The sequence below is a fragment of the Monomorium pharaonis genome, chromosome 10, assembly GCF_013373865.1.
Source record: "Monomorium pharaonis isolate MP-MQ-018 chromosome 10, ASM1337386v2, whole genome shotgun sequence".
Taxonomy (NCBI): domain Eukaryota; kingdom Metazoa; phylum Arthropoda; class Insecta; order Hymenoptera; family Formicidae; genus Monomorium; species Monomorium pharaonis.
The window spans coordinates 7354001-7381672 of record NC_050476.1 but is presented as its reverse complement, the minus strand read 5'-3'; the positions used below and the strand labels follow the sequence as shown (position 1 = coordinate 7381672).

General features: G+C 35.1%; 5 protein-coding genes across 8 annotated transcripts in view; 2 read left to right on the top strand and 3 right to left on the bottom strand.

Annotated features, from left to right (window-relative positions):
- Positions 1-883: 883 nt before the first annotated feature.
- On the bottom strand, positions 884-19100 carry LOC105828342. 2 transcript variants are annotated; one of them, XM_028193993.2, is made up of 8 exons: positions 17597-19100; positions 17049-17523; positions 16577-16679; positions 15955-16218; positions 15427-15759; positions 15125-15327; positions 14729-14975; positions 884-1625 (listed from the first exon to the last, which is right to left on the bottom strand). In XM_028193993.2, exons 1-8 carry the CDS (start codon positions 17628-17630, stop codon positions 1431-1433), a joined length of 1854 nt encoding a protein of 617 aa, XP_028049794.2. In that variant the 5' UTR covers positions 17631-19100; the 3' UTR covers positions 884-1430. The 2 variants fall into 2 exon arrangements, with proteins under 2 accessions (XP_028049794.2, XP_036148757.1); XM_036292864.1 differs by lacking the exon at positions 884-1625 and adding an exon at positions 12227-12313.
- Positions 1542-12327, top strand: LOC105828343 (GTP cyclohydrolase 1). Its single transcript, XM_012666617.3, has 6 exons — positions 1542-1601; positions 2255-2536; positions 5517-5726; positions 8777-8942; positions 9848-9964; positions 11993-12327. The coding sequence occupies exons 2-6, from the start codon at positions 2365-2367 to the stop codon at positions 12120-12122; spliced, it is 795 nt and encodes a 264-aa protein (XP_012522071.1). The 5' UTR covers positions 1542-1601; positions 2255-2364; the 3' UTR covers positions 12123-12327.
- Positions 19101-19419: 319 nt separating the features above from the next.
- LOC105828325 (rRNA 2'-O-methyltransferase fibrillarin) lies at positions 19420-21746 on the bottom strand. The gene is made up of 5 exons (XM_012666594.3): positions 21734-21746; positions 20714-21051; positions 20439-20627; positions 19942-20187; positions 19420-19805 (listed from the first exon to the last, which is right to left on the bottom strand). The coding sequence occupies exons 1-5, from the start codon at positions 21744-21746 to the stop codon at positions 19635-19637; spliced, it is 957 nt and encodes a 318-aa protein (XP_012522048.1). The 3' UTR covers positions 19420-19634.
- Positions 21747-22173: 427 nt separating this feature from the next.
- LOC105828344 (general transcription and DNA repair factor IIH helicase subunit XPD) lies at positions 22174-26059 on the top strand. Its single transcript, XM_012666618.3, has 13 exons — positions 22174-22547; positions 22626-22725; positions 22803-23057; positions 23150-23383; positions 23479-23602; positions 23681-23777; positions 23924-24057; positions 24149-24678; positions 24752-24927; positions 24999-25278; positions 25360-25470; positions 25558-25656; positions 25743-26059. Exons 1-13 carry the CDS (start codon positions 22543-22545, stop codon positions 25875-25877), a joined length of 2280 nt encoding a protein of 759 aa, XP_012522072.2. The 5' UTR covers positions 22174-22542; the 3' UTR covers positions 25878-26059.
- Positions 26060-26145: 86 nt separating this feature from the next.
- Positions 26146-27672, bottom strand: part of LOC105828345 (tubulin-specific chaperone E) — a 3186-nt gene continuing 1659 nt past the window's right edge. For 2 of the 3 annotated variants that reach the window (XM_012666619.3, XM_012666620.3), the window contains exons 4-8: positions 27385-27663; positions 27136-27265; positions 26719-27007; positions 26403-26620; positions 26146-26333 (exon numbers count right to left, since the gene is read on the bottom strand). In XM_012666619.3, the coding sequence (XP_012522073.1) occupies positions 26241-26333; positions 26403-26620; positions 26719-27007; positions 27136-27265; positions 27385-27663 (1009 nt within the window). In that variant the 3' untranslated portion in view covers positions 26146-26240. Of the gene's footprint in view, positions 26334-26402; positions 26641-26718; positions 27008-27135; positions 27266-27384; positions 27664-27672 lie in introns of those variants that run through there. The other variant, XM_028193996.2, reaches the window with a different exon arrangement.

Below are 27672 nucleotides of genomic sequence, written 5' to 3'. Positions count from 1 at the left end.
ACGTAGATGCTTTCAGACTCATTTTGACTATCACGCAAAGCCCATTTACGCTATTCTTTCTTCTTTTATTTCCAAACGCAACACATTCTAGTGCTGTTACGTGCGTACGTGCATACGTCATTAAAATAAAACGGCGGTTTGTTCCGTCATAGCTGATCGTTGATATATTAATTTGATGCACACACACACACACACACACACACACGCACACGCACACATACACACATATATTATTGTAAATGCTATTTTACTGAAAATTTTCCACGAAGCAAAAATCGTGCGATTCTGATGTTCTTAGCATCTTAACTCTGGTAAACATTACACATGCATCGTGATTATATCCGATAAAAATAATAGAATTAAAACTTGCGTATATTTAATTATTTTGCATTTATTTTATATTTTTCACATAGTTACATTATTTACTGTCTTTTTCTTGAGATTGTTTTATTTTTTAAACATCTTTTTTTACCTATTATACTTTAAATTAACGTGAAAAAAGCCGAAATCTTTCTGCCACCAAAACCAGATCAGTGATCTCCTTTGTATTATAGAATTTACAAACTTAACTTAAAAAAGTACCTTTTTCTTTTTTATCAATTAATTGCAAGTTATTTAAAGACATTTTAATTATCAAAAGGATCAGTATCAGATCGTTCGATGATAAATGAATATCGAATATAATATATATATTAATAGTGGCCGCGCATGATCCTTGTGGGAATCAAGTAGAAATCCCAAAGATATTTTCTGATCATACTTTAAACTGACATGAAGAAAGTCGGGATTTTCCGATAAAACGAGATAATAGCGAGTTCTTCTACGTCCTTAGACATTTTTACAGACTTACTCACAAGTCCCTTTTTCTTTTTCCAATCTTTTCTCAACAAATTAATTCCTTAGCAAATGAATAAAAATTATCAAATTATTAATCTTAATCAACTTACGTAACCACTCAATCATAAGTCATTAAATCTTTATATTAAACTCTTTTAAGACTCTACTTTAAAAACTGATTTTTTATAATTATATTTTTTACATTAATATATTATATAAAATTTTTACAAGGTGGACAAAAGAAATATTTTAATATTCTGATGCAACAGCTGGATGCACTGAGTTTCCAAATCGGAGGAAGTAAAGATTGTACCTTCCTCCTCTCTCTTCGATAATTTCCGAAGTGAGCCTCCGAAGAGGCTCGTGGCTCTTTGTGATACAGTAGAAATAGCAGCAGAGGGAGAGAAAGAGAGAGAAACACGAGGACCGCGCGCATATATACGGAAGGACTCGTGGGTGACGTCCGCTCTCGCCACCACCGCTGGCTACCACCGTCGCTCGGTGCACACTCCGGTCTCCGTCGGGCTTGCATCAGTCGCGCTCCGCCCGTCCTAAGAATCGTCCGCGTTGCGGCTCCTCCACGTCTTCGTCGCTCATCGCACGCGGTGCCGGCTTCTCTCCTCGTATAAGACGTAAGACGTGTCTCCTCTTCTCTTGCCCTGCACGTATCGTGCCTCACGCACTACCCTTATTGTGGCACGCAGCCTCCAGAGATCCTTCCAGTTCATCAGGACGAAGTTCCTTCCGCCGCAGGACAACGAGAAGTAAGTTGGAGTTACTCTCAAATTCTGGAAGAAAAGGGTCGACATGGAGCTGATCGCGGTAAAGAGTCTTGAAAAGCTCTATCTTGTGCGAACGTTTGAATTGGTCTCGTCATAAAAAATTCAATCTGATTATTTCGAGAAGTTTCTCAATTCGCGAGTGGCACTGATTGTTTTTCGTGCGCGTGACACGGAGTTATATGTTCTTGATACGATAAATGTTAAATGTCAAGCGGTTACTGCGGGTGATGTCTAGTCAAGAGAGACTTTATATGTTATATTTTATATTGGCTAAAGAGAGAATTCAATTAAAATATAAAGACCATATTTTATTTTAATTCAAGAAGACTTTTGTCTTAATTGCTGAATTAAAGAATCTATTATCGTTGTCATTTAAGACTACTTATCATTACTATTTAAATATAAAAATGTTCTTGTATAATAAAGTAAGATATTCCTCATCACTCTAACGGTGTAATAGATAACATTATCCTACATATTGCTTAATATTGAAATATCTATTTTGAATATCGTTTGACATTACAGAAGCGTTTATTACAAAAATTCTTCACATCTGACATTCTGAAATTCATTTCATTCACACAAAATTAATTTTATATTTAATTAATTTCACAACATATATTAAATATTTCTAGACAGTGCTATCTCGGACTATCTCGAACCGCTTGACACATTCTGGAAACATCCCGATATCTTGAATTCCGAATAAATATTTAAAAAAATCGACGGCGAAAGATCTGGAATCATGAACGGCGTTTCGAGCGCGAAGTTGAAGCTGTACGATGGCGAGGATGACAATTCGATAATGATAAAAAAGCCCTTGCCATTGAGAACGGTTTCGTGGAGCGACAACATTGAGGAAACCGACCTGGACGTCCCTGGAACGCCTAGAACACCCAGGACATCCACGACGAAAGGTACAACGAAACATTTGACGATATTGAAAACTGTCGCACATCATGACTTGTAAAAACTGTTTTATCGTATTAATCCATTTTGAGTCACATCGTTGTTAATTACGTCATCTTGATATAATTGATTTGTCGAATGCAACTCTGCTAAATTATATTACTCATAACGTAGTTTTTCTATGAATTACGGAAGATATTTCCGCAAAATTGATAAATGAGTTATTATAATTATTTATTATGAAGGGGTATCTGCATCGCACTGAGTGGTGTTTTATTTTTCGAATTGATCGGTAGGCGTAAACAGAGCCTACGTAATTTTTGCTCGTATCTCGTCATAACGCGTCAGGTTCAAATAAACTTTACGAAATTTCATTGATACTTACACACTTGCAAATAACAAGATAAAACTTTCCCTAACAAGATATAAATTCCTGATATTTAATATTCCACTCGAATTTGCAAAAAGTACATCGGCAATATACTTCACGATAGTTTTTTTAGATATCTTAAAACGCATTGATGCAGAGTCAGTGACTACGATATTTTCATCAGAAAAATGATGCTAAATGGAACAGTTAAATATTTTAGATTAATTACAAAATTACAAACTCTTTGACAGTTGTTTTTTTCAGATGCACTTGAGTTGCCACCATATATTTTTATTTCATAACTATCAAATTCACTTAACACTTGATAAATTATGTCTATAATAAAAATGTGTGAATCATTGTTTAAAGGCGAATATAATCGAATTAAATCGAATGTCATTTCTTTGTTCTAATTCAAATCGAATTAATCAACAAAATTTTACCCGAATCGAATCGGATTAAATTGAATCAAACGTTGAAACATAACTTTCAATTAACAATAACATAATTATTATACAGATTGAATTTTAATATGTAATCAATAAAAAATACTACTAAGAAAAATAATATTGATATTGACATGATTGATTATAAAGTCACTTTAAATATAATTTTAGAAAATTATCAATATATTCGAATCAAAGAGATTCAAATTGTGTAAAAAAAATCCGTAAAACTCTTTTGACATCAGCACGCGCCAAATTTTGGTAAACGGCCATCGGAGCGTCTGTTCCCGTGTTAATTACAACACGGTGATCATAAAATGATAAACGAGTATAGGGACGTCATCAGGATACAGTTATAATGATGTCCAATGTATAACTGTAACTTACAAAAATATGACACTTGGTAAGATGATGTCAAAAAAATTTCAAAGATATAATCGACAAATTACTAAAAATTTAATGATATGACAATAAAAAGATTGATAATTTCGAGAGCCTCTTGAGAAAGCATTTCTCGAATGTAAAAGCAATTCGATATTGCGTTATATTTTTTTTAAGACCCTGATTAAACAGAAAGCCGATTTTAGATAATGTCGTCACAATTATTCGATTCAACTTGCGAGGCATTAATCATGGCGATACTTTTAGACGTGAAAGAAAAAATACGTATTCCATCTTCACAATTGAGACACTATCTCTCGCTTATGAAGCGAACTTTCGAAATAACGGACATTATGAATATTTCATTGTGTACGCACAAAGGAAACAATTATTATTGTCGTTAGTTTTTACAAATGTTGAATTATTTTCCGTACTAGAAAATAGCGGGGTACACTGTAATCGATATTCCTTCGATGTATGTCGTATCGAACAAATTTTCCACGCCTCTAATAACCGCTTTGTCGTCGGCACCGGATTCAATTACACGGCACGGTTCATTAGGAACAGACGGGCTAACTGAGTTTCCAACGTGAACACGCGCTTCTCTCGTCGTTGCCGTAGTCGTCTTAGAGAAGCCGATCGCTCGCGAGTTCATGAATAATATTGCACGCGAAACCTTGAATCTGTTTTGCCGAGCACTTTCTACGCACCGTTTACGCACGAAATGGAAACGCATACTATTTTAATCGCTCGTGCCACCTTACTTTTGCACGACGGAACAATTTTCTTAAAGTTTGCCAAAGAAGAATGATTGGACGCACGCGTGAAATTCCTATCACTCGCTTTCACAGTAAGCCGTTAATTAATCTCGTAGTTTATTATTAAGTACGCCGTTTGACACGGGGATTATAACGCGCGCAAGTCTACGAATCGATGAACTTCGGAAGGCTATTGTGAAAATCGATTGACTCGGTCATTGAATCCCGGTGACTAATAAAATGTCAACAGTTACGCAAAAGCAGAGCCAATCGACGCGATCGCCGCTCGTGAAATCCCCCCCCCCCTCCCCGCGAGATTTGCTTTGACAATGGCAACCTTAGATTCGAGAAAAAAGTTGCACGGCAATTGCGAAAAATGGAGAACTTGAAGATACGCCCTCGTCAAACTTGACTCGTCGTTTACACGTGCGGGATAAATCCGACCGTTCTGTCTCGCGAACTCAAATAGCCAAAATCTGTCGAAGAGTTTTGCAAAGTGTGTTCGCGACAAATTTCATCAGCGAAATTGCCTAAAAAAAAAAATATGACGATAAATTGACGAAAGCAATCGAGAAGATTCTGCATATTTCGTAAAACGTTTACACGAATGATAAATATTCCCGTTTAAATGATTATGAAATTATGTTCCGCTGTCAGCTCTGCTGTCACATTATGTCAACAGGTTCTTTGCCGACGGGACAGAAGTTCTAACCGCGGAGACGGTGAACGCCGATCAACTGAAATATCCGATCAAATCCGCTGGCATGTTGCTAAGATTTTGTTTCACTAGGAGGAAATCTTATCTCGTGCGTAATGAGCGCGAGGCACTCATTTGCGGTGTGACCGCACGCAATTTATTCCGCTTAATACGCGAATACGCGCGCGGGTCGTGACACGCGATAGCAAAGATGTCGACACGTTGTTCGTTCTAATGTTATTATTATTCATTGAATACTCTCGACGATTGTGGGCAGGAAAATGCGATTGTTTCGTACTCTGGACTGATCGGCGTTGCGTCCCGTTTGCGTTTCAGGCCACGAGAAATGCATGTTCCATCACGATTTGGAGCTGGACCATCGACCACCCACACGGGAGGCAATGATACCGGAAATGTCCCGAAGTTACAAGCTGCTCCTCAGCTCGCTGGGCGAAGACCCGGAACGACAGGGTCTTCTGAAAACGCCGGAACGCGCCGCGAAGGCCATGCTCTTTTTTACGAAAGGATACGACCAGAGTCTCGAAGGCAAGTTATAAAATATTATAAAATTATATTTAGAAAAGAAGTAAAAGTCGGAATTGTTATTGCAGAATTATTTAAATTACACTCCTTTCAAATTGGCACTGGAAATGTTGCAAAACTAATATGCTTACGGGGAGGGAAAAAAAAAAAGAGAAAATAGTGCAGCCTTGATTTGACGGTCGGTTAATGCAAGGTTGCACTCGAAGATCTGTGTAGTATGAACTTTACAAGTAGCAATTATACGTGATTACGATTTATGTTTATCGTTTATTACTTAACGGCAAAGGCTGCCGGTAGCCGCTGTCTCTGCAAAATCTAACTTCCTATCGCTGCAATCGTTACGACAAAATTTATGAAGCAGTACACGTAACAGCTTGAAGAGAAATCACGGGAAAAAATGTTTCATATAAAAACATATATAAATATATGTTTTTAAAATATGTCCATATATGTTTTCTTTCTTTTGTGAAATTTCTGTTTGATATAAAAGGATAATAGTCATACTGAAAAGATAGAAACTAATTTTAAAAATAATTTTTGCATTGCTTCTTTTAAGAAAGCTAAGTATGAAAAATTGTCTATATATAACCAGATATATTCCGGATATATATGATTATATATGGACAATTTTTCATACTTAGCTTTTTTAAAAGAAGCAATGCAAAAATTATTTTTTTAATTAGTCTCTATCTTTTCAGTATAACTATTATTTTTTTATATTAAACAGAAATTTCACAAAAGAAAGGAAGCTAATATAAACATATATGGACATATTTTATATATGTATTTATATATGTTTTTATATGAAACATTTTTTCCCGGGATGTCAGTGACAATGTTATTTTCGAAATTAATAAAAAAAGCTTTAATGTAGAACTTCAAAGTGGCGTATATTTTGTAAAAGGTTATAACAATTTAATCAGTTTTAAAGAATCAAGAGAAAAAAAGATAAAAAAGAGTAGTAGTGCGTAATCCTTCACTAATTAAAAAATAAAAAATATGCTTCCAAAAAGAAAATCAAGACTACAATTTTAGAGAGTAATAATAATAATTAACTGGAAAATCGTCACGTAATCAGGTTTCTTTTGTTGCGAATAATATAACACGTGATTTGAGAGGCGCGCCTGTACTCCGTGAAAGTACCACACTTTTCGTCTTTTCTCTTATTTTCAACTTGCTCTTTATCGCAAGTAGAATGAGAAAGTGGAGGAGAGAAGAAGAATGGGATACTGAGGGAACGAGAGGGTGGTACTTAAGTGTGACTCGTAGAAAAGAGAGCGTAAAGCTCTCTGTATAAATGGGGTTCTCAGGGACGCACGAGGCACAGCTTGAAAGGAAAATCCCCTTCATCTCTTTTTCCTTCTTCCTCCTCCGTGTCACGTACATGCAATATAAATGTCACGGTGCTCGAACAATTACGAAGTTTGCGGAAATTCGCGGAGAAGTTTGCGTGTGTCACTAAATTGATCCGCGGAACGAGGTTTTTCTTTGTTTGATAATTACAGTTTCATTCTTTGTGTACAGCTATTAAGAGAATCCACCGCAATGTGTTAAATAGTAACAAATCTGTTATGACGATTATCGAGATATTTGAATGTGCATTTACTTTGACTGTTAATATTAATTGGCAGTAATTTGTTCTTTATTAATTATAATTAATAACAATAAAGTGACAGTGTAAAATAAAAATTCTTGTAAACGAGAACGAGATTTAATTCGTAAAATCTTTAATAAATTAAAACGGGAAATTTTTTAAATTCTTTCACTCATTTTATTTATCCCAATGATTCCTTTTTTTCTTATTTCAAGTTTGCGTCGCTTGTTTTCCCGGATTGCTCGCGATAATCAGGTTTCGTTCCGATGATCCTGTCTGAGACTAAGAGCACCCTGTAGGTGATGGATGGGAAACTTTAATTCACTTCGGCTTAACTTGAACAGTGGAGAGACTCTCGAGATAAGCTCTTAACAGTTAACAGCGATATAGATGCGGCCCGGTGAATCTGAAACGAGAGGCACTTTCGTACGAAAGCTCGGCCACCCTCACCAAATCATTCCCTTCCACAGACAATTCCACTTGTGGCTTTTATCTCACTCAATGTATACTCACTTAAATTCCTTTAACAAAAGTCATGATTTATACATACGCGTATAAAAGAAATTTCTTCGTCAATAAATTTCATGGAGTTTCCAGCGCGATGGAATTTTCAAAATACCATATGCGTGGCGGTCCATAAAAGTTAATCAAATTGGCCGAGCCGATCACGTTTAAACCACCGGGTCGGAGAATCGAATTCTACAGTTCGGCGAGATATCCATTAACATGGAGACACATGGGACGAAAGGAAATTGCTTCACTTCCACGTGTCACGCGAGCAGCTGAACCATCTTTTGACCGTGCATTTTCCGGGAAATAAATAAATCATACAAGATTCAACGCTTCGCGGCAAATATAATTAACACACTTCCGTTGGAGGTTCATACCGAAAGCTAAAAGCAATTCCATGATCATACGTCGAACTCGACAAGTTGGAAATTTTGATTAGAGTCAGCCTTATCTCCGGGTGATCCATTTAAAAAATTCAAAGCGCGATTACAGCCGGTTTAGGCGAATCCGACAATCCGTTTCATTCATCGTGTCGGTCATCGCGAGGGGGGGAGGGGAGGTTCTTGTTAAGGTTGCCGTGGAAACCGTGCGGAGAGAACCACCATTATCTAACTACAGAGGTGTACCGACCATGCGCCCGTACGTATACACTAACACTAGGATCTATGGCGCAGTAAGTAGGTCAATATCGAATAAATCACAGCCAGGATAACCCACCCGCCCGAGTGAGAGAACATTTCTTTCGCGAAACAATGCTCTCAGCTGTTCTCGTATATCGCTAAGTTAAAAGGATTGCACGTCGCCTAAGCTCTCTCCTCGATATATCTAATTACGCTGTACGTGAAACGTAATTTCAATTAATTCGCGAAACTCCGCACCTGTTGACGAGATCATTACACGTATCGCTAATTGTAAATTTGATGGGGAAAAAAACTCTTGACTGTTACAGATGTAATTAACGACGCGGTATTCGACGAGGACCATGATGAGATGGTAGTGGTAAAAGACATCGAGATGTTCTCCATGTGCGAGCACCATTTGGTCCCGTTCTACGGCAAGGTGTCGATCGGGTACCTCCCGTGCAAAAAAATACTAGGTCTCAGCAAGCTTGCCAGGTAATTACGTTAAATGTTAATTAAGGAGTATTAACAAGTCTACCGAGTTTTTGAGTAGCGAGTGATTAATTCGATTGGGTACAAATTATTCGCGATTGAAGGTCGCAATTAATCACTTCCATTTCGACGGACCGCTTAATTACTATTCTGTCTCACCGCGTATGCTCCTTCATACATAGACGCCATTTATACAATAATTATTATTATTAACGCTTCTAGCCGATGAACATCCAGCCCGTTAAGTCGAAGTCATAACATAAGATCTCGATGAAAAGTCTTTATTAAAAATCTTCAAAATGCCGTTATCTTCGAAGGAAACTCTATGTTTTCAAGTTTTAACTCGGATAACATGTCTGTATGCAATTTACGTCAAATTTTCTTTTCAAGGCGTAACGTCGCGCGTCAATTCACGATCGCGTAAGCCAGAAAGAAGGAAACTCTTTCGTATTTGTTCACCGAAATCCGCGATATTTACGACCGGCGCACCGACAATTTCGTCGAGTTGCACGTCGACTAGTCCTGGCCTTGATCAGTGACATATGTATTAAAGGCGAAAAGAAAGAATATATGACGAGATTGGTCTCCTAATACCGTACATATACTTTCACGCGCGCGTAACGGCCCGGCCCGGGGTCTTTCCGTTTACCCGTTAAACGCCCGCTTAAAAGCGAAGTAAACGATCGATAATGGAAGCAGGATCGATGGCATTCCGATGCGCTATCCGAATGACAATGTACTTCAAAACCGTTTTAACTTTTTTCCTTCCCAAACTTATGAGCATTCTTCTGGCTAATGGATTTGGAAAGGAACAATATTTACATGCACTCAACCTCGATAACTTTTAACGGCGAATTTCCCGGTGATTTCTGAGAATGAATTTTGAAAAGAGAATTTCCTGTTCGCAGAATCGTGGAGATCTTCAGCAGACGGCTCCAGGTGCAGGAGCGACTCACGAAGCAAATTGCGATAGCGGTCACGAAAGCTGTACAACCTGCCGGCGTCGCCGTCGTGGTTGAGGGAGTGTATGTATCAAATTTTATATATCCCAAAATTTATAAATTGCTTTAAACTACATGAATGCCGAAGCTTTTTGTTTGAAAAAAAAAAAAAAAAAAAAAATCAAACTCTTTGAAAACGAAACGACCGTGATGATCTTACAAAAACGTAAAGCAAATGGAACATGAAAATTATTAGAAATATTATAAAATAATATATCTGTAATACATCGTAATGTATATAAATGGTGATTCTTAATTATTTATCATTAGTTCGGGCAATATTGTGAGACAATTCGCCAGTTAAGGGAGTTCCGCTGCTAAATCAAAATGAACAGATTTTCATGAAACTTTGTAGAGAAGTTCAAACTAGTGATATAAATTGACTGTCAAAATTTCAAAAAGCTGAACTAGCTAGTTATTTAAATATTAAATATTTTATTAACATGGGCTCTTATGGGAATCGATAAATTTTCAGGATTTTTCAGTTTTTATTGTCGTATTAAACATAGAAGTAATGAACAGATGTTAGTGAAACTTTACAAAAATACATCTTAACTGTGCAGAAAAGTACTGTTAAATTTTTGAAACGATGCACTTGCTCGTTTGAGCGAAATAATTGACAAGATAAAAAAAGTTTACAATAATCAAAATAATACAGCACGTAGGTATAGTAAATGTGTGCTAGTGATATAACATTAATTTCAAATTGTTGTATTTAGTTATCTAAGGGTGGTATAATAGCGAAGAATGTTTATTCTCAATTTTTAAAAAAATTATTTCAGTAATGAAGGTAGTACTTCGTAGCCGAATTTCTTCTTATATTCACTATTATTAACTTTAGATCATACACAGTAAAAGAAAGAAGGCAACAAAATGGTTATTTGAATATTTTTCTTTACTTGAACCCCTGTGCCACTTGTTGTGCCGGGCCTGAGCAGAGGAACTCCCTTAAGGCCGCTTTCCTTTCTCAATCGGCGTTTTACGCGGCTCGCGGAATAGTTTTCGCAGGTGGAACGATCGCGAGAAGGAACACGACCTTGTGCCGCTGTGCGTTATACATAATTAAAACGTTCACGTAACAATCCGGTTGTTTGTTACACGGCACATGCATTAGCGCGACCAATAAATCTCCAACAGGGGTGCGCGAGTGTCAGCCGGGGTTATTAATCGCCTCGTGTGATTAATATGAAAAACGCGAGCACGCCCAATGCGATCGTGAATAATTCAGGAGGACTACGCCACGTGTGCGGTTTAATTTGCGGTTTCCGAGATATCGGAAAAATGATAATCGGAGTATCTCTCTTCCGAGAGCGAGATCGACTCGCGCAAATAACGTTATTGTCAAGATTTATTCTCCGCTTGAGGCTGACTATTATTGTCATTTCGTTCGCGCGAGTAACGCGATTGCCCGATTACCGGGCGTTATTTTCGCGTATGCCGACGCTATTTTTACCATCCCCCGCGCGCGAATAATTCATAACGCTGCCTCGTCGCCGCGCCGGCGAGCCGCCCGATTTATCCCGCGAGAGTGATAAACCGATAATTAATAAACTCCTAACGCGGAGTTGCTATTCTCGCGAGGACCGGCGCTATTCTCGTCGGTCTGCGCAAATAATTTATAGACGGGACTTTTCCACTCGACTACGCGCCGCGCCGCGCGAAGTCGTATGACTAAATAACCCGATTTAGTCTTACGAAAACGATAAACCGATAACAGAGCGGATAATATTACGGACCACCACGAGTGATAACAAGTGTCGCGTTGCGACATCGGAATCTCGAGACGTGTTTCCCCGAGTGGGAGAATCCACTCGCGATACGCATTAGATAATCAAATCCTCCCGCTCGCGATAAGATCTGCCACTCGCAAAAACAGTAAACCGAAGGCGGATTCAAATATAACGTCTAACATAAGTTCCAATGCGACATTTATTCTTCTTTTTTTTTTTCTTTGCAATTTTCTTATCGCAATACGGTTTTAATTATGCACAGTTCACGCACGCACCCAGTGTCGGAAGGAAAGGGAAAAAAATTCTTTTGCATACGTTGCAGGCACATGTGCATGGTGATGCGGGGCGTGCAGAAGATCAACAGCAAGACAGTGACCTCGACGATGCTAGGCGTGTTCCGGGACGACCCGAAGACCCGCGAGGAGTTCCTGAATCTGGTCCACAACAAGTAAACGGTCGAGTCGCGTCGCGGTGTCATTAATCGTCGGCCGTGGGACCACTAGATTTGACAACGGATGACACCCCGACCGCGCTCTCCGATTCCATTCGATCGCTACCTCGTTTCGAAGCTCTCGCCCGCAGGGCTTCGGAATCATCGTCGTCGCCGCCACCGCGAAAGTCCAAACGTTTCGTTTGTGCCCTCCTGAAAAAAAAAAAGAATCATCGTCATCAGTGCGCGTACGTTGATCTCGACGACGGTTCCACGTGTCTGTAGATACGGTCGGGAAAGTCCAGGGCGATCGCTTTCCGGGACCAAGATAGCGCGACAGCAGGTGGTGGAGACGACGCTCGATATGCGCATCCGCGCTGATAAAAACGCGCTCAAACTGCTGATCGAGTGACACTGACAATAGGGACGACTATGACGCGTCGTGATCATCCGCGGAGACGTCCGCGCGTTTCCGAATGACGGCGACGCGGATGACTCGCGAAACGGTTTGTCGCATTCCGGCGCGAAGGGACAGCGAAAGGGAATAGCTGTTTGATTGGAATACTAGTTATTCAACGTGATAAAATGCATCTGTCTGGAACAGGAAGTTGCTGCTGGATCAGCGACAATCCTGCCATAAAAGGGTCCACGTTCGCTGCACCTTTGACCGAGCGAGTTCGTCGTTTATGAAGGAGCTTTTTAGGAAATTTTTCAACGAAAGCTCTTGTCGATCGCAAACTCATACGACAATCTTAACGCGCTTCTCTCGTGACAATAAATCATACATCTTATAAATTAGTTAATTCTTTCAAAGAGATTGCGCTCGACTACTTCGTTCGTTTGCGTCGATTGTACGGGCTTTCGGACTTTACAATTTTACGTCGTGCCGTTCTATGATGTCCGGTGTTTTCTAGCATGTGCGTTTTCCGCAAATGCGAAACTCGACAGCCACGAGTTTCGCATCGTCGCCAATCGACGTCGCGTGATCACCTACGTTTGGTATTCGTTAATAAGCGCATTTTATGATTAAAAATCAAATTGAAACAATATTCTCAAAAATTAAAAATTTCTTTTCTGCACAGCTTTTAATTTCTGAAATTAAATATCTTGATTTATTTCTCAAAGACAAAAATCGAAATAAACGCTACTCTCAACTAAAATTGCTGGAAAAGTTTTTCTTATATATTTGTAACTGTAAAACGTGATTTACAAAGAATTTTAATTAATTAAAATTCCTAAAACATTCGTGCATCTTAATAAGTATTGAATCTATATTATCGTATTATTTATTGCTTAATAGTTTGTTTAGAAAAAGTTATTTCATATGCGCTTATTGCCGGATACTACATCCTCATTCCTCACTAATGAATGATCTTCTCATCTTAATTTAACTTAATTTTAAAAGAATCCGCGAAAGAACCGTCTCGAAATGCACACTGCTTCAGCCATGCATTGTGCATCGTGACGAGCTCCAAAAGACATTGTTTTCAAAGTACACCACATTTGCCTAACCATTCGTCGAGATGTTTCCTAGAGAAAGTTAAATTGTTAACCCTCGGAGGTTCATTCTCGATTATCACGGAATGCATATCATTAAACTAAATTTAATTTACATTGCGTATTCTATGTTAAATATAAAATGAAAGTATATCGCGAATTTATTTCTTGTATAAGCATTGCCAAATCCACGTGATTTTATATTTTATTTGGCAGTGTGAAAATTTATATAAAAAATGTTATCTTGTTGCACTTTTACTTTTTGTGGGCTCGTGACTAGTTCACGGGTACCACACTTCACATCCAGAGTTTTACTGATATTTTTAACGATATAATATAACAAAATTCATTATTATTATGTAGATATCAATTTATGTTAAGTATGTGATTCAAAACTTCCTGCCTCAACAGACTGAAGTGATAGAACTTCGGTATATTCTCCGATTATACTTTCTGAACGCGAAAGGCTGGAGAGAGATGTTCAAGTTATACTTATGAAAGTGAATGTTCAATATTTGTAATATTTTTCTGATATTATATAAAAAGTTATATTTATATTTTCAATGATGGGGCATTATTCATTTCCACTTTTCCCTCTTTCCACTCGTACATATGTATAAAAAGAATAGAAATATTCGATATTTCAGAAATCCATTACACAATTTTGATGCAATTTTTTCTTATATATGTAACAGTTTAGCACATAATATGCATGTTGCTGAATTTTATACAGCGTATTTTCGAAAACGATAATCAATTAAGTATTAATAATTTAATCAAAACACTTTGACCTATACACACGAGCATCAGGTAGCACGTGTTGTGATAATTAAATTACTTCTCGTAAAATAACGTCCCCAACCTAAATTCCATATTAGACTCATAGACCTCGTATCTGTTCTAAATGAATCACGTACGTTTTTCTCATGAATTAATTGGCGTCAAAAGAGAAGAGGTAAAATTACTTTCTCCGTTTTTTTAATTTTTTAAATCCTCCCTCAATTTTTATTTATTTATTTTTTAATCATCCTGATCTCTGAACACCAAGCATTACCTAAATTATTATTATTATATTCCAAATTTTGGCAACGGTGGTATTTCGATCTTCTTCATGATCGTCGAGCCACATACCTCGTCTGGAGCGTTCAAATTTTTAGCATCGCTTTGATGAAGAAGAAAGAACATGCTACCATTTGTGGACTTCCGGTTTTTATTGACAGAGCAGCAAAGACTTGTGGAAGGTCGCTTCGTTGTGCAATCAGTTTGATCGTCATTCTGCACGTGTCTGTCGCGTGAAACTTTGGTATTGTTAACCGTTGCTGCAGCGGATTCTGGACGCCTCTTCGTACTCTTGCCAGAACATGGTATGACGGGTTCACTATATTATTATATAACAAAAAAGATATACATAAAAACTTTTTTAAATTTGACAGTGCGTACGCCAAACTCTGGTTCTTTTAGTTTTATATTATAATTCTGTTTTTATTATTTAATTATTGATTAATAGATTTAAAATAGAAATCTTACGGTGGAATGATTCCTGCGGTAACCGGACAGGGTATGCAAGGAGAGCAACAGGGAATCGGTGGGCAGCGCAAGACTCTCAATGCCTCAACATTTAAAGATGATACTCCTCGCAGTAGTGCTCGTTGAATCGCGTTTTCATACTGCACTCGTTCCTTCATTACTCTGTCGTATTCCTTCCGGAGCCACTTGATCTCAGATTCGAGCTGTGGAGATAATTATTTATGATTAAAAAATAAATGACGAAGAATAATAATCGACAAAATACATTACGATATAAAATTTCAATCGTTTTTTTCTTTTACCTCGGATTCTCGTTTTGTCCTTTCCTTCTCCTGCACAACAGTTTGGACTGTCGTATTTGTATAACCGACGTCTTTCATATTCCTTTCATTGTCTGTCTTTTTTCTTATCAATTCTTTATTTTCTTCATCTATTCGATCAACATCTCGTACTGCTTGCGCATCTTCTTCATCTCCTTGATCAACAGCTCGCGTTTTCTTTTTTGAATTAATTTTTTTAATTCTATCAATTTGCTTAACAATTTCCGTTTGTACGTCTTCATCATTTTCTTTATCATCAGCTCTCATAATTTCTTCAGCATTCGTTGCTTGTGCTTTTCCCTCGACGAATTGATCCTGTTTTTAATATATGAGACAATATAAAAAAATTATACATTGTTATGAGCTTGTAATTAATTCTTTAATTATTGGAGGCTTATTAAAATTTTTCCGAACATTTATTATTTAGACTAGACTTAGAATTAAATTAATTATAATTTAATCCTCTTATACTGCTTTATACATACAATTATTTTTAACAATAAATCTTACTTCATGGATGCTTATCTCTCTTTTCTCCTTTTCCAACCTTTTAAGACCTTTTTTTGGCAATTCACTGTGTGACAGTAGATCATTCTGATACTCTGCAATCTGAGCTTTGAGATTTTTCAGTTCGCGTGATTTATTATCAATTTCACATGCACGAGCTAATAATTCCTTGCGAAGATTATCAACTTCATTTTTACAAGTGTCCAGTTTGTCTTGTACAATACCGGTCCATTGTTTGATTCGACCCAAAATGTCGATAAACATCAGCTTTTATGAAAAAAATAGCGGAAAATCAATTCTTTGAGACAATTTTTAGATAGTATAGAAATGTATAATAGTATTTGTTACTAAATAAACTTATTACTAAATAAAGATTAAATAAATAAAGACAGTTATAAAAATAATAGATTCTGTAAAAATTATCGGTAACACAAATTTAAAAAATGTAATAGAAATCCATTCAGTTTTTAAGATCTTATAATTCGAAGGGAAAGAATTTTTTTTCGCATTAAACTTTATATTCATAAGACATAAAGAATACGGATTGTCAGGTGTACCCTCGCCTCTTTCGCCTTCGAAACGTCGAGACAGTTTTACGACATTCTAGTTGAATATGGGGCTCAACCTTTAAATCATGCTCGAAGTTCTCGCCCAAAGATGCTAAAGCCTTGCTAGCCTCCTTAAGATTTTGGTGGACGTAATCGATTATTTCGTCTACTTTTCTATCCCTGTCAACGATGCAAAATAACAACATTCAGTTACATAAATGCCAGAGGCATTTGTTATTTTTTTAATAAAAGGTTATAAGAATAATCTTTTATTAAAAAAATTAAAACATACATATAATAAATAATAAATATATTATAGTTAAAGCATATGCATATCCATTATATTATTCTATAGATAATTTGGAATTATTGTAAGATTCTATCAGATTCGAATATGTGTGTGAATACATAAAGATTTAAATAAAATTTTGTATTTAAAAAATATGTGTGTTATGCAATATTCTTCTATATTCTATACATTTTATTCTTTATCTATACATATTACATTCACTCTTTTTTTTTTTATGTAAAGATAATCGATAAATTTACCCGACTGATCCCGGTGTTTGCGAAATGCAGAAGCAACACGATCCATTTGCGGGAAGTTGATTTTTCTGAGAATCTTTTTCTAACTGCTCGGATTCCTTGAAAGATTCTTCTATGGAGGGTGATGGTGGCATTGACGGAGTTGGAGATAAAGGTGGAGGATTTGATACTTCCTGGACAGATGCCGGTGATACTGTGGCAGAAGTTTCTTCAATGGCAAGCTCTTTATCAGAACCACCCATAAAACGATTAGACAAATTCATTTTATGGGAGACTATGGGCATCGATCTTTGTGGAGGATTTGATACTTCCTGGACAGATGCCGGTGATACTGTGGCAGAAGTTTCTTCAATGGCAAGCTCTTTATCAGAACCACCCATAAAACGATTAGACAAATTCATTTTATGGGAGACTATGGGCATCGATCTTTGATAGTTCAGTATTTCGCTCAATAATGACTCGCGACTGATTATAAGATCTAAAAAAAAACATCAGATAAAAAAAATATTTTAGCGGAAAAGAGAAATATTTTTTTTTTTTTTTTTACTTACCGCTTTTGGATATATTTGGACGGGTATACTGCATAACGATTTCGATTACTAAAGATCAACCTCCGTGTTTTTTTCAATTCATTAAATATTGTTTCTTTTATATGTAACATTAATAGGTAACAATTGATACAGAAAAATAATATATGTAATTATTTTTTATATTGTAAATTATTTCAGACATAAGAAATATAATATAAACTTATCAATTTAAAATATGTGAATGGTTTGACAGCTTAATGGTAACAGGAGAAAGGTAATTAGTCTGAACTTTGCAAACTATTGGTTAACACATAACTCCATGTAAAAGTTTGTCTCAAATAACCGATCATGTAGGTATACATATATGCTATGTATATATTTAGAAAAAAATCTTCAGAAACCTTAAGAATAATCAAAGGTTTAAAAATAGTGTAATAAAAGAGACACTAAATTAAATGCAAATGCTTATATTATAATATCAAAAAAGTTTCAAAATTATGATTATAATATTGTCTTATCTGTTCCATTATAATATAATAAATGTATATGTGAAATGTAATTAATGTTTAATTTTAAAAGTTTATGAACAAATTATAATCTATAATATCTATCGAATTTGCAGTAACTTTAGTTATATAATTTACAGTAAAATTTTTGTATAAAATAAGATTTAATAGACAATTTTAAAAAATATAATAGAAACATTATATTCCCTTAGTTAAAGTTTTATAAGTTGAACTTTACAGTTTAATTCATTGTGCATCATGCAAATTCGGTAAATATTCTTTATCAAAAATAATGAATATCTTGACATTTATATTATATATAGAAAGGAATCATGTTTGCAGCAAAATTCTCTTATTAAACAAAGAGATGTAGTCAATATTGCTAAAAAGAAAGTGTCTTTTCCAATTATTACTGCTGTTAATACAATCCCTGTTCAAAAAATCGATAGAATTAGACAAGAAAAAATTCTATTTAATTGAATCATATTTTAAGTTCGTAAATCTTAGATTGTTTATCTGAAGTGTATGATAGACTTTTTATTTTTCTATATCGTATTGTATCCTTTAAATATCTCTTATCATATACATGACAATAGAAAACAATTTTTCTATAACATATTTTTGATAGAAAAGTAGAGGGACAATTTTAGATTAATTTATAAATCGTAACTTTTATATTCAGTAAGATAATTAGAAAAGATCACATAGAAAAGCACCTATATTCAGATAAAATTTTAGTCACTTGATTTAGATATGATAAAAAACAATAGAATTTATAACTTTCCTATCCAGCATAAAATCTAGTGTCCGATAGAATTATAGATTCAGATAAAATCATATTAAATTTGTATCAAATTTGTATATGTTTCTATCAATTTCTATCAAACTTTTTGAGCAGGGTATTTAAATAATATCCTAGAACTTTTCTTCAAAAAATAAAACAAAAACATTGCATGTTTTGTACGAGAATAATTTTATGTAAGAACAAATATATAATAAATAGATATACATATGTACTTTAATATTTCTATATATACATATATGTATGTGTGTGTGTGTGCGTATATATGTATATGAAAACATTTTGTTGCGACATCTTTATAACATATTTATTGATGCTACATTATTATACATTATCTATTTTCTCTTATTCTCCTATATTCCTTTTTTAGAATAAAAATATAAAATATAAATAAAATGTATTGAATTATATATTTCTTACTTTATAAACGGTTGAAATACTGATACAACACAACAACATAGTTATACTTATTATGTATGTTATGTATATATTTGTGATTATAATAAAATTGTTCTCATACAATGCTATGCATTTTATTTTCGAAGGGTAAAGTTTCGAATAATATGTAGACTGCGTTCCGAAATTCACTGCAAATACTGAAAATCTATAGTATACGTTACATGAATTATAGATTTTCAGTACTGATAGTAAATTTTAAACACAGCTCTAAATTTTATTATAAACAAGAAAGTGAAAAGACAATAACCTTTGTTATTTTCAATAAAAAATCTTATACACGTAACTATATACATTAAACAGCCTTTTTTGGTGGCGGCCTATAAGTGCCGACTACAACGGCGTGATCTCTCTCATATGGTTCGAGCGTAATTTGTTCCGATGGTTTTAAATGGTCCTCACTCAGTTTTTTCACTTCCGCTGCGAATACCGCTTCAGGTTGAGCGAGAGAATCTATACAGCTTGCCTGAAATAAACGATAAATATAAATGCAATTTAAAATTAAATTTACTATTATTTTATTATTAAATTATATTTTACAATATCAAAGGTCAAATAATTTTAATTTTGCAATTGTAATTGAATAATCATAAATATCTTACCTTAATAGAGATGACAAAGTGTCCCCCGGTTTTAAGAAAATTCTGTGCATTTAATGCGACAATTCTAGCCTGATCTGGTTGGGCGACGTCCGAAAATATAGCGTCAACCATTCCCACAAGCATTCTATACTTATGAGGATGTCTCGCGTCTTCAACTATAGGTATGATGTTGCTCCTTTTTTTAGCAACGTCAATTAAATCTCTCCCTGTTCGACGAGAGAATTCCACAGCAAAGACAGTTCCATTCTATATGTATAAAGATATTGAGACATTCATTATCAATTTTATATCATTTAAATACATGCTTATGTTAATATAGACTCTGTATGCACGTTCCTTTGAAAGTAAAATCAAGTCATTACTTATTCGAGAAAAACGCGCACATGATTGTTTTAGCATCACTTCGACACCAAATTTGCAATTGTGAGCTAACTTGGCTCTAATGTGTGCATCATGCTCCTCATTCCCAAATAAATTTTTAATTTTGTTATACTTACTTCACCAACTATATCGGCGACATGGGACACAGTAGTGCCAGAAGCCGCACCTAGATACAATACTTTACTTCCAGGACCCATGTAAATTTTATCGATACCTCCAAGAATGGCGGCGGCTAATTTCGATCGAAATGGATTCCATACTCTATATTCAGTCTTCTCACCCTTCTCACCATTCTCGTTCTCGGTCTATGCAACATGTACATCATTTTGTATATGGTTAATTTACATAGATGTAAAAAGCAAAATTCTTATAGAGTCCAATTCGTGTTCACCTCAATGGTAATTCTTTTCTCTCCATACACCGCTGTTCCAGGTACCAAGCTCAAGGTCACTAATGCATCTTCCTTTCCTCGAGCAATGAATACTCCCTCATGACGATGCGGTTCTATCACCACAGTCTTTCCACCTTTAAAGCCTCCTCCTCCTCCCCTTCCTCCTCGACCACCCCCTCGGCCTCCACGGCCTGGAGGACCACTACCTCTTCGTGGACCACCACCTCCTCGACCTTCACCAAAGCTTGGTCTACCTCCACGACCACCACCACGACCACCACCGCGACCACCTCCACGCCCTCCTCCTCCTCCTCCTCCTCTACCACCTGGTGAAAATCCTGTATTTGAAAAAGAACATTAGTAATAAAAAAAAGAAATATAGCTAACATCTATTTTTATATATCTATAATTATATAATTTATATATTTAATTAGATTAAAATGAAACAATTTGTACATAGATAATATATTTAATTATTTCTAATAACATGAAAAATAGGAATTGTTTTAGAGAGATGTTAGAGAATAAAAATTTATTTATAATTTAATACACCACATATTTGGGGATATATGTAGTTTAATATATATTTTAAATATCCATCTATAATTTTTAGATTATGTAATATACATAAAAATAAAAATATAATTCTACGTGTAATCCGGCACAATGTTATGTACGTGTATGTACGCATGTAATATATCGCTTTGTGCATTCGGCTCATTAAGTTAGGTTATGTTAACAAACTAGTGCCACGCGGCCAGCGTAACAAATTTCTTGTTTGACACAAACATATATGTATGATCATCGCAAACGCTCTTAAGAGCAATTACGAATCAAAATGACGGAAAATCAAACCGCGATATCAAATTTCAGCCGTGCGTCCGATCTTGAAACGTGTTCCTCTCTATATCGAGGTTAGCTTCGCCGGCGGAAAAATCGGCCGGCGAGAATCATCGTTCGAGGATCGCGACGTGAAAAAACAATCGGAGCATAATCTACACAAGTCTACTTTATATGTACCTGGTTTACCCATAATATGAGCTACTCCTCTCTACGAGGTCACTTTCAACGTTATTCGAGAGCACGTGCGTCACGCAGTAATCATCGAAACGAACGAGAGAAAGCAAGAGGAAGAGGAAGAAAGCGCGGCGCGCGAGCGGTGCTGGGGCTCTATTCTTGAATTCATTCGCAAGAGAAACGTATTCGCAAATTCTGATCTTACAGAAAAGTTGGAAATTTATTGGCTATCGTATGGCTATTAACCAATAAACTTACAACTTTCTGTTAGAGCGAGTATTTGCGTATACGTTTCTCTTGCGAATGACTTCAAGAATCGAGCCCCTGGACGTACTCAGTGACGCACCATGAAGGAAGAAAAATGATTGGAGAATACGTGATATACAAGAAAGCAAGCAACCAATCGCTTTTTATGTTGCGTTCAGAAATATCAGAAATTGTGCCTCACGATTGTCGGATTGTTCTCGTGAGATAAACTTCTGAACTTTTCTGTTTTCTCTTTCTCATTCATGCTTGCGCTGTGCGTGGTGAAGCTTGAATGCGTCGCGTTTTCGCACGAAAGAATATGAAAACAGGGAATGTTTTTTCCGATTACTTTTTCTCTATGAACGCGTGATATTCTTTTCTTTTCGCGTTTGTCGCGATTACTGGCTTGTTGCTCAAAAGTAACATAATAATTATGTAATAACCTAATTTTAGGCAAATTTGAATTTCTTAATGTATTTCTAAATAAATATCAGATTGTAAAATATACACAGCTTGTAAATACATGTAAATGTTATATATACATATCTGACAGCGCAAACGACAATATGAAGTAAGTACGCGTGTTTTGTCAAATAAAATATTTTACTTATCTATGTATTCATTTTATGAATCTACATTTTTACTACAGGATAAGCGTTGATGGATTGATTGTATATTTCCCATATGATTATATTTATCCCGAGCAGTATGCATACATGCTCGAACTCAAACGAGGCTTGGACGCCAAGGTAATTTCTGTTCTCTATGTACTCTAGTGACACTTATCTTAAATGTTATGAAAGTAAATAATCAAATTGTGCTTCAGGGGCATTGTCTGTTGGAGATGCCTTCAGGCACTGGCAAAACGATTACTTTGCTGTCACTTATTGTGGCATACATGCTGGAGCATCCCTTGGATGTAACAAAGTTAATTTATTGTTCTCGAACAGTACCAGAGATAGAGAAAGTTATAGAAGAATTAAAAAAGCTTATGGACTATTATGAGATTGAAACCAAAAGCAAGCCAAAAATTGTCGGTTTAGTTCTTAGCTCGCGTAAAAATATGTGTATTCATCCTGAGGTAATTAAAGCGCATAGTTTATATTTTTATAATATATAAAACTAATTGTTATAATTATGTTATATTAAAATTAATTGCATTTTTGTAAATAGGTCAGTAGAGAGCGAGAAGGTAGAATTGTGGATGGCCGTTGTCACTCTCTCACTGCATCATATGTACGAGAGAGACATAATTGTGATGAATCTACTCCAATTTGTAATTTTTATGAAGGATTTGATATGGAGGGCAGAGGACAAATTATCCCTTTGGGTATTTATTCTATCGATGATTTGAAAGAATATGCGAAAGAACGTAATTGGTGTCCATATTTCCTCGCAAGATTTACTGTAAGAAACTTCATAAATCTTTTTATTCTGTGCTGATAAATAATTAAAACAATAAATAGATAATAAAGTTGATGATCAATGTTTTATGCTTTCAGATCTTGCATGCACAGATTGTAGTGTACAGTTATCATTATTTATTGGATCCAAAGATCGCTGAAACTGTATCCAAAGAATTAAGCAAAAGTTCGGTAGTTATCTTCGACGAGGCGCATAACATTGGTATAAAAATTAACATTACATTTGTAAAGCCATTTAAATAATTTGCGATGCAAGGAAATAAAAATTGATAATTTTTAGATAATGTCTGCATTGATTCCATGAGCGTAAAGATAAATAGGAAAATGATGGAGAAAAGTACAGCTAACATACAACTTTTAGAAAAAACTGTGGCTGAGTAAGTGCTTCAAAGTCTTCTGCATCATGCCTTCTTTTTCAATGGCGTTATAGCCTTTGTCTTGACCTTGTGAAAAAATCCAATATTCCTTATAATATATTAGGATTTATAATACAGAGATTCATATTAGTTGTATTGTGATATAGAATGAAAGAAGATGATATAAACAAATTGAAGGAAGAATACGAAAGATTGGTCGAGGGATTGAAGGATGCTCAATTTCAAAGAGAAACTGATGTAATCTTAGCCAACCCTATTTTGCCGAATGAAATACTTGAAGGTTGAAAAATAGCTATATTTAAAAAATTTATTTTTTATTTATATATATATATATATATATATATATAAAATAACTTTTTTTAACTTTGCAGAAGTCGTTCCGGGTAATATAAGAAATGCCGAGCATTTTGTTAGTTTCCTAAAACGGTTCGTCGAATACTTGAAGACTCGCTTGCGCGTTCAACACGTCGTACAAGAGTCGCCGGCGGCGTTTCTAAGGGATATCCAGGCGAAAGTCGCTATCGAAAGGAAACCGTTGCGATTTTGTGCACAAAGATTAACGTCCCTCTTACGCACTATGGAAATAACAGATCTAACTGATTTTTCTCCGATAATCTTAGTAACGCATTTTGCGACACTGATCTCCACATATACGCAAGGCTTCACGATAATAGTGGAACCATTCGATGACAAAACGCCGACAGTATTGAATCCAATTTTACATTTTAGCTGTTTAGATTCTTCTATCGCTATTAAACCCATATTTGATAGATTCCAATCTGTGATAATTACTTCCGGAACATTGTCTCCATTGGATATGTATCCCAAAATTTTAAACTTTCATCCAGTCATAATGTCCTCATTTACAATGACATTGGCTAGACCATGTCTTTTACCTATGGTAAGTATATTTAAAAAGTATTGAAACGGTTTGTCTAGATGTTTTATCAATATTTTATTTCTGTTTATATCAGATTGTTGCGAAAGGTAATGATCAAGTCGCTATTTCGTCGAAATACGAGACACGAGAGGATGTGGCTGTTATAAGAAATTACGGTCAATTATTAGTCGAATTTGCTGCGACGGTACCTGACGGTTTAGTCTGCTTTTTTACATCATATTTATACATGGAATCCGTAGTGGCCGCTTGGTACATACATTGTATTTAATGACAAAATACACACACATAAACAATTTATATACACACATTTAACATGATAGGTACGATCAAGGAGTTGTGGATCAACTTCAGAGGCATAAATTATTGTTCATTGAAACTCAGGATTCAGCGGAAACCAGTTTAGCTCTAATCAATTACATAAAAGCATGTGAGAATGGCAGAGGAGCTGTGCTACTTTCTGTGGCTCGCGGAAAGGTATCCGAAGGTGTTGACTTTGATCATCACTTGGGCAGAGCTGTGCTAATGTTTGGCATTCCTTATGTATACACACAGTCACGTATCTTGAAGGCACGTTTGGAGTATCTCAGAGATCAGTTTCAGGTAAAATCAATGTAATATTAAAACTCATAGAATGCTTCTAGATACTTAAACGAGATATATACACTTCTGTAATATTTTCAGATTCGAGAGAACGATTTCTTAACATTTGACGCCATGAGACATGCCGCACAATGCGTTGGACGTGCGATCAGAGGAAAAACGGACTACGGTATCATGGTGTTTGCGGATAAGGTAATTTTTTTGCGAAACAATTTGTATGAATCTACAAAAATATTTTGTAGTAATACAATAACTTTTTTTATCTCTATGTCACTGCAGAGATTTTCAAGAGTAGACAAGCGAAGCAAATTACCAAAATGGATACAGGAACATTTAAATGACAGCTTATGCAATTTGTCAACCGAAGAAGCTATACAAGTAATGTTAATCTTTGGTTTGGGTGTGATCAGTGATTACAGTTTTTTGCAATTTGTCCAGCAATAATATTTATTTACAATTTTCAGATCAGTAAAAGATGGTTACGACAAATGGCACAGCCATTTACGCGTGAAAACCAACTTGGATTGTCATTATTAACAAGAGAACAACTTGAGAAAGAAGAGGCTGCCAAGATTGAACAAAAGGCTCAGCAGAATTGATAGTACGATATTGGCACTAGGCCGAGCAATTCGTTTTACTTAGGCAGAATGTGATCTATGCCATTTACAGAAAATATATTTCATATACTGCTTGTTGTACAAAGGCTTATTTATAATTTGTACTTTCGATCGCAACTGTATTTATAAGAAATGTAAAATAAAAAATATACTTTTCTAAATAACGCGGCAAGTATCTATCTTATTTGACTTAAGTTTACATTATTAGGTTTTACGATCTTAGCAAGGTTCATTAAGAACATGCAATGCATTGCAATTAAAAAAATTTTAATAACAAAATATCATAGAATGGACTTTAACAGTGTAGAAAATACATTGTATTTATAAAATATAATTTATTCGATATCACCACCTCACAAGAACTTGATCACCATCCTGTATCGAATAATAACTAAGCTCTTGCAGTGGTTTGTCCAATGAGATTTCATCATTTGATAGCTGAAATTACAATATATCATTTGTACATCGATTGATGTTTTTTTTTATGTAGTCTAACATTGAACTTACATTCCGTGGAATAAATGAAAGAGTCGGAATCTTTCCACTGGTTTTGAAAAGTCTTTGAACAAGTCCAATCATTTTTTGAACTTCCATATCTTTAAGTAATTTCCTCTTGATCCCTTTTGGCTGATGCGGATCGTCTGGACATACAAACTCCACTGTTATCACATTGGAAACCATTTCTACTTTTGGCTTAGCCGAAGGAATATCCGCAATTCCATATTCTGAAAATTTTAAATAGTTTCTTATAATTTACAAAAAACTAAGTTGTATTTAAAGTATTCTCTATTATTGAAATAAAAAATATAAAATTTATACGTACTTCCAACTAAGATAGGATATCGCGGATGTTCAGTTATAAACGACATTCTCTTCTCTGAATTGCTTTCGGTTTCTAGCCACACTGGTAAATACAATTTTAAATAATCATACTCGGCGCCTCTTCTTTCGCTGGAAAGTATTTCTGTACCATTTAAGATCTTTAATTTCGCTATTCTTGCAATTATTAATTGTCGAGCAGTTTCCACAATTTCGTTCTCTAAAATGGGATTGCCTCTGAATTTTAAGTCTTCTAAATTTGATAGTTTATCCAATTCGCTAATCGATTGCCACTAAAATTATATAAAATCAGGATTTAGTTAAAAATTTAGATTGTATTAATAAAATACAATGTATTAATTGTATAGATACAAAAAATCACATTTTTAAATTGATGAATCTGTTAAAGTTAACTTATTACCTCAGATATGTGATTTTCTGAAATATGCAGTTGACGTAGCATAGGAAACAAAGCAGTCTTATCTGTTGATGTTGAAGATGGAAATCTTATTCTATCTATTTTATTTAAATTCAAATTAAGATATTCTAAGCTGTAAGAAAAATTTATCATAGTATCACGCAAAATACACATTTTGTCTTTTAAAAGATAAAAAATTAAAAAAGAAATAAAAAAGAGAAAAATAGTTGAATATTTTGTAATACAACTTACCATGGAAGAGAACCTAGTTTAAGTATCTCATCCCAGCTTGATATTAAATTTCCTTCAAGTATTAATGTAACTATTTGCATTAAATTATTATTCGCCTTTATATCTTCTATTGTCGTGATAATATTAAAAGAGACTGAAAGTTCCGCGATCGATGGAAACATGGATATACATTGCCGAATATCAGACCAATTGTAATTCATTCTAGCTATAGTTAAATGAGTAACTGTTGGAAATAAATCTTTTAATGCTATTACATCTTCGATAGGTAGATGGTTCTCACTGCAAAAA

Coding starts and splice junctions, on each gene's coding strand:
- LOC105828343 (XM_012666617.3), top strand. CDS start 2,365: ATGAACGGCGTTTCGAGCGCGAAGTTGAAGCTGTACGATGGCGAGGAT. Junction 2,537..5,516: donor CAGGACATCCACGACGAAAG/GTACAACGAAAC, acceptor TTTGCGTTTCAG/GCCACGAGAAATGCATGTTC. Junction 9,965..11,992: donor GCCGTCGTGGTTGAGGGAGT/GTATGTATCAAA, acceptor CATACGTTGCAG/GCACATGTGCATGGTGATGC.
- LOC105828342 (XM_028193993.2), bottom strand. CDS start 17,630: ATGCAGTATACCCGTCCAAATATATCCAAAAGCG. Junction 14,976..15,124: donor ACCGCAGGAATCATTCCACC/GTAAGATTTCTA, acceptor ATAATAATATAG/TGAACCCGTCATACCATGTT. Junction 1,626..14,728: donor ATTTGAACGCTCCAGACGAG/GTATGTGGCTCG, acceptor CTTTTCTTCCAG/AATTTGAGAGTAACTCCAAC.
- LOC105828325 (XM_012666594.3), bottom strand. Junction 20,188..20,438: donor TCGCCGATATAGTTGGTGAA/GTAAGTATAACA, acceptor TTATACATATAG/AATGGAACTGTCTTTGCTGT. Junction 19,806..19,941: donor ACTTTGTCATCTCTATTAAG/GTAAGATATTTA, acceptor CGTTTATTTCAG/GCAAGCTGTATAGATTCTCT.
- LOC105828344 (XM_012666618.3), top strand. Junction 23,058..23,149: donor ATATGTGTATTCATCCTGAG/GTAATTAAAGCG, acceptor TTTTGTAAATAG/GTCAGTAGAGAGCGAGAAGG. Junction 23,384..23,478: donor ATTTCCTCGCAAGATTTACT/GTAAGAAACTTC, acceptor TTATGCTTTCAG/ATCTTGCATGCACAGATTGT.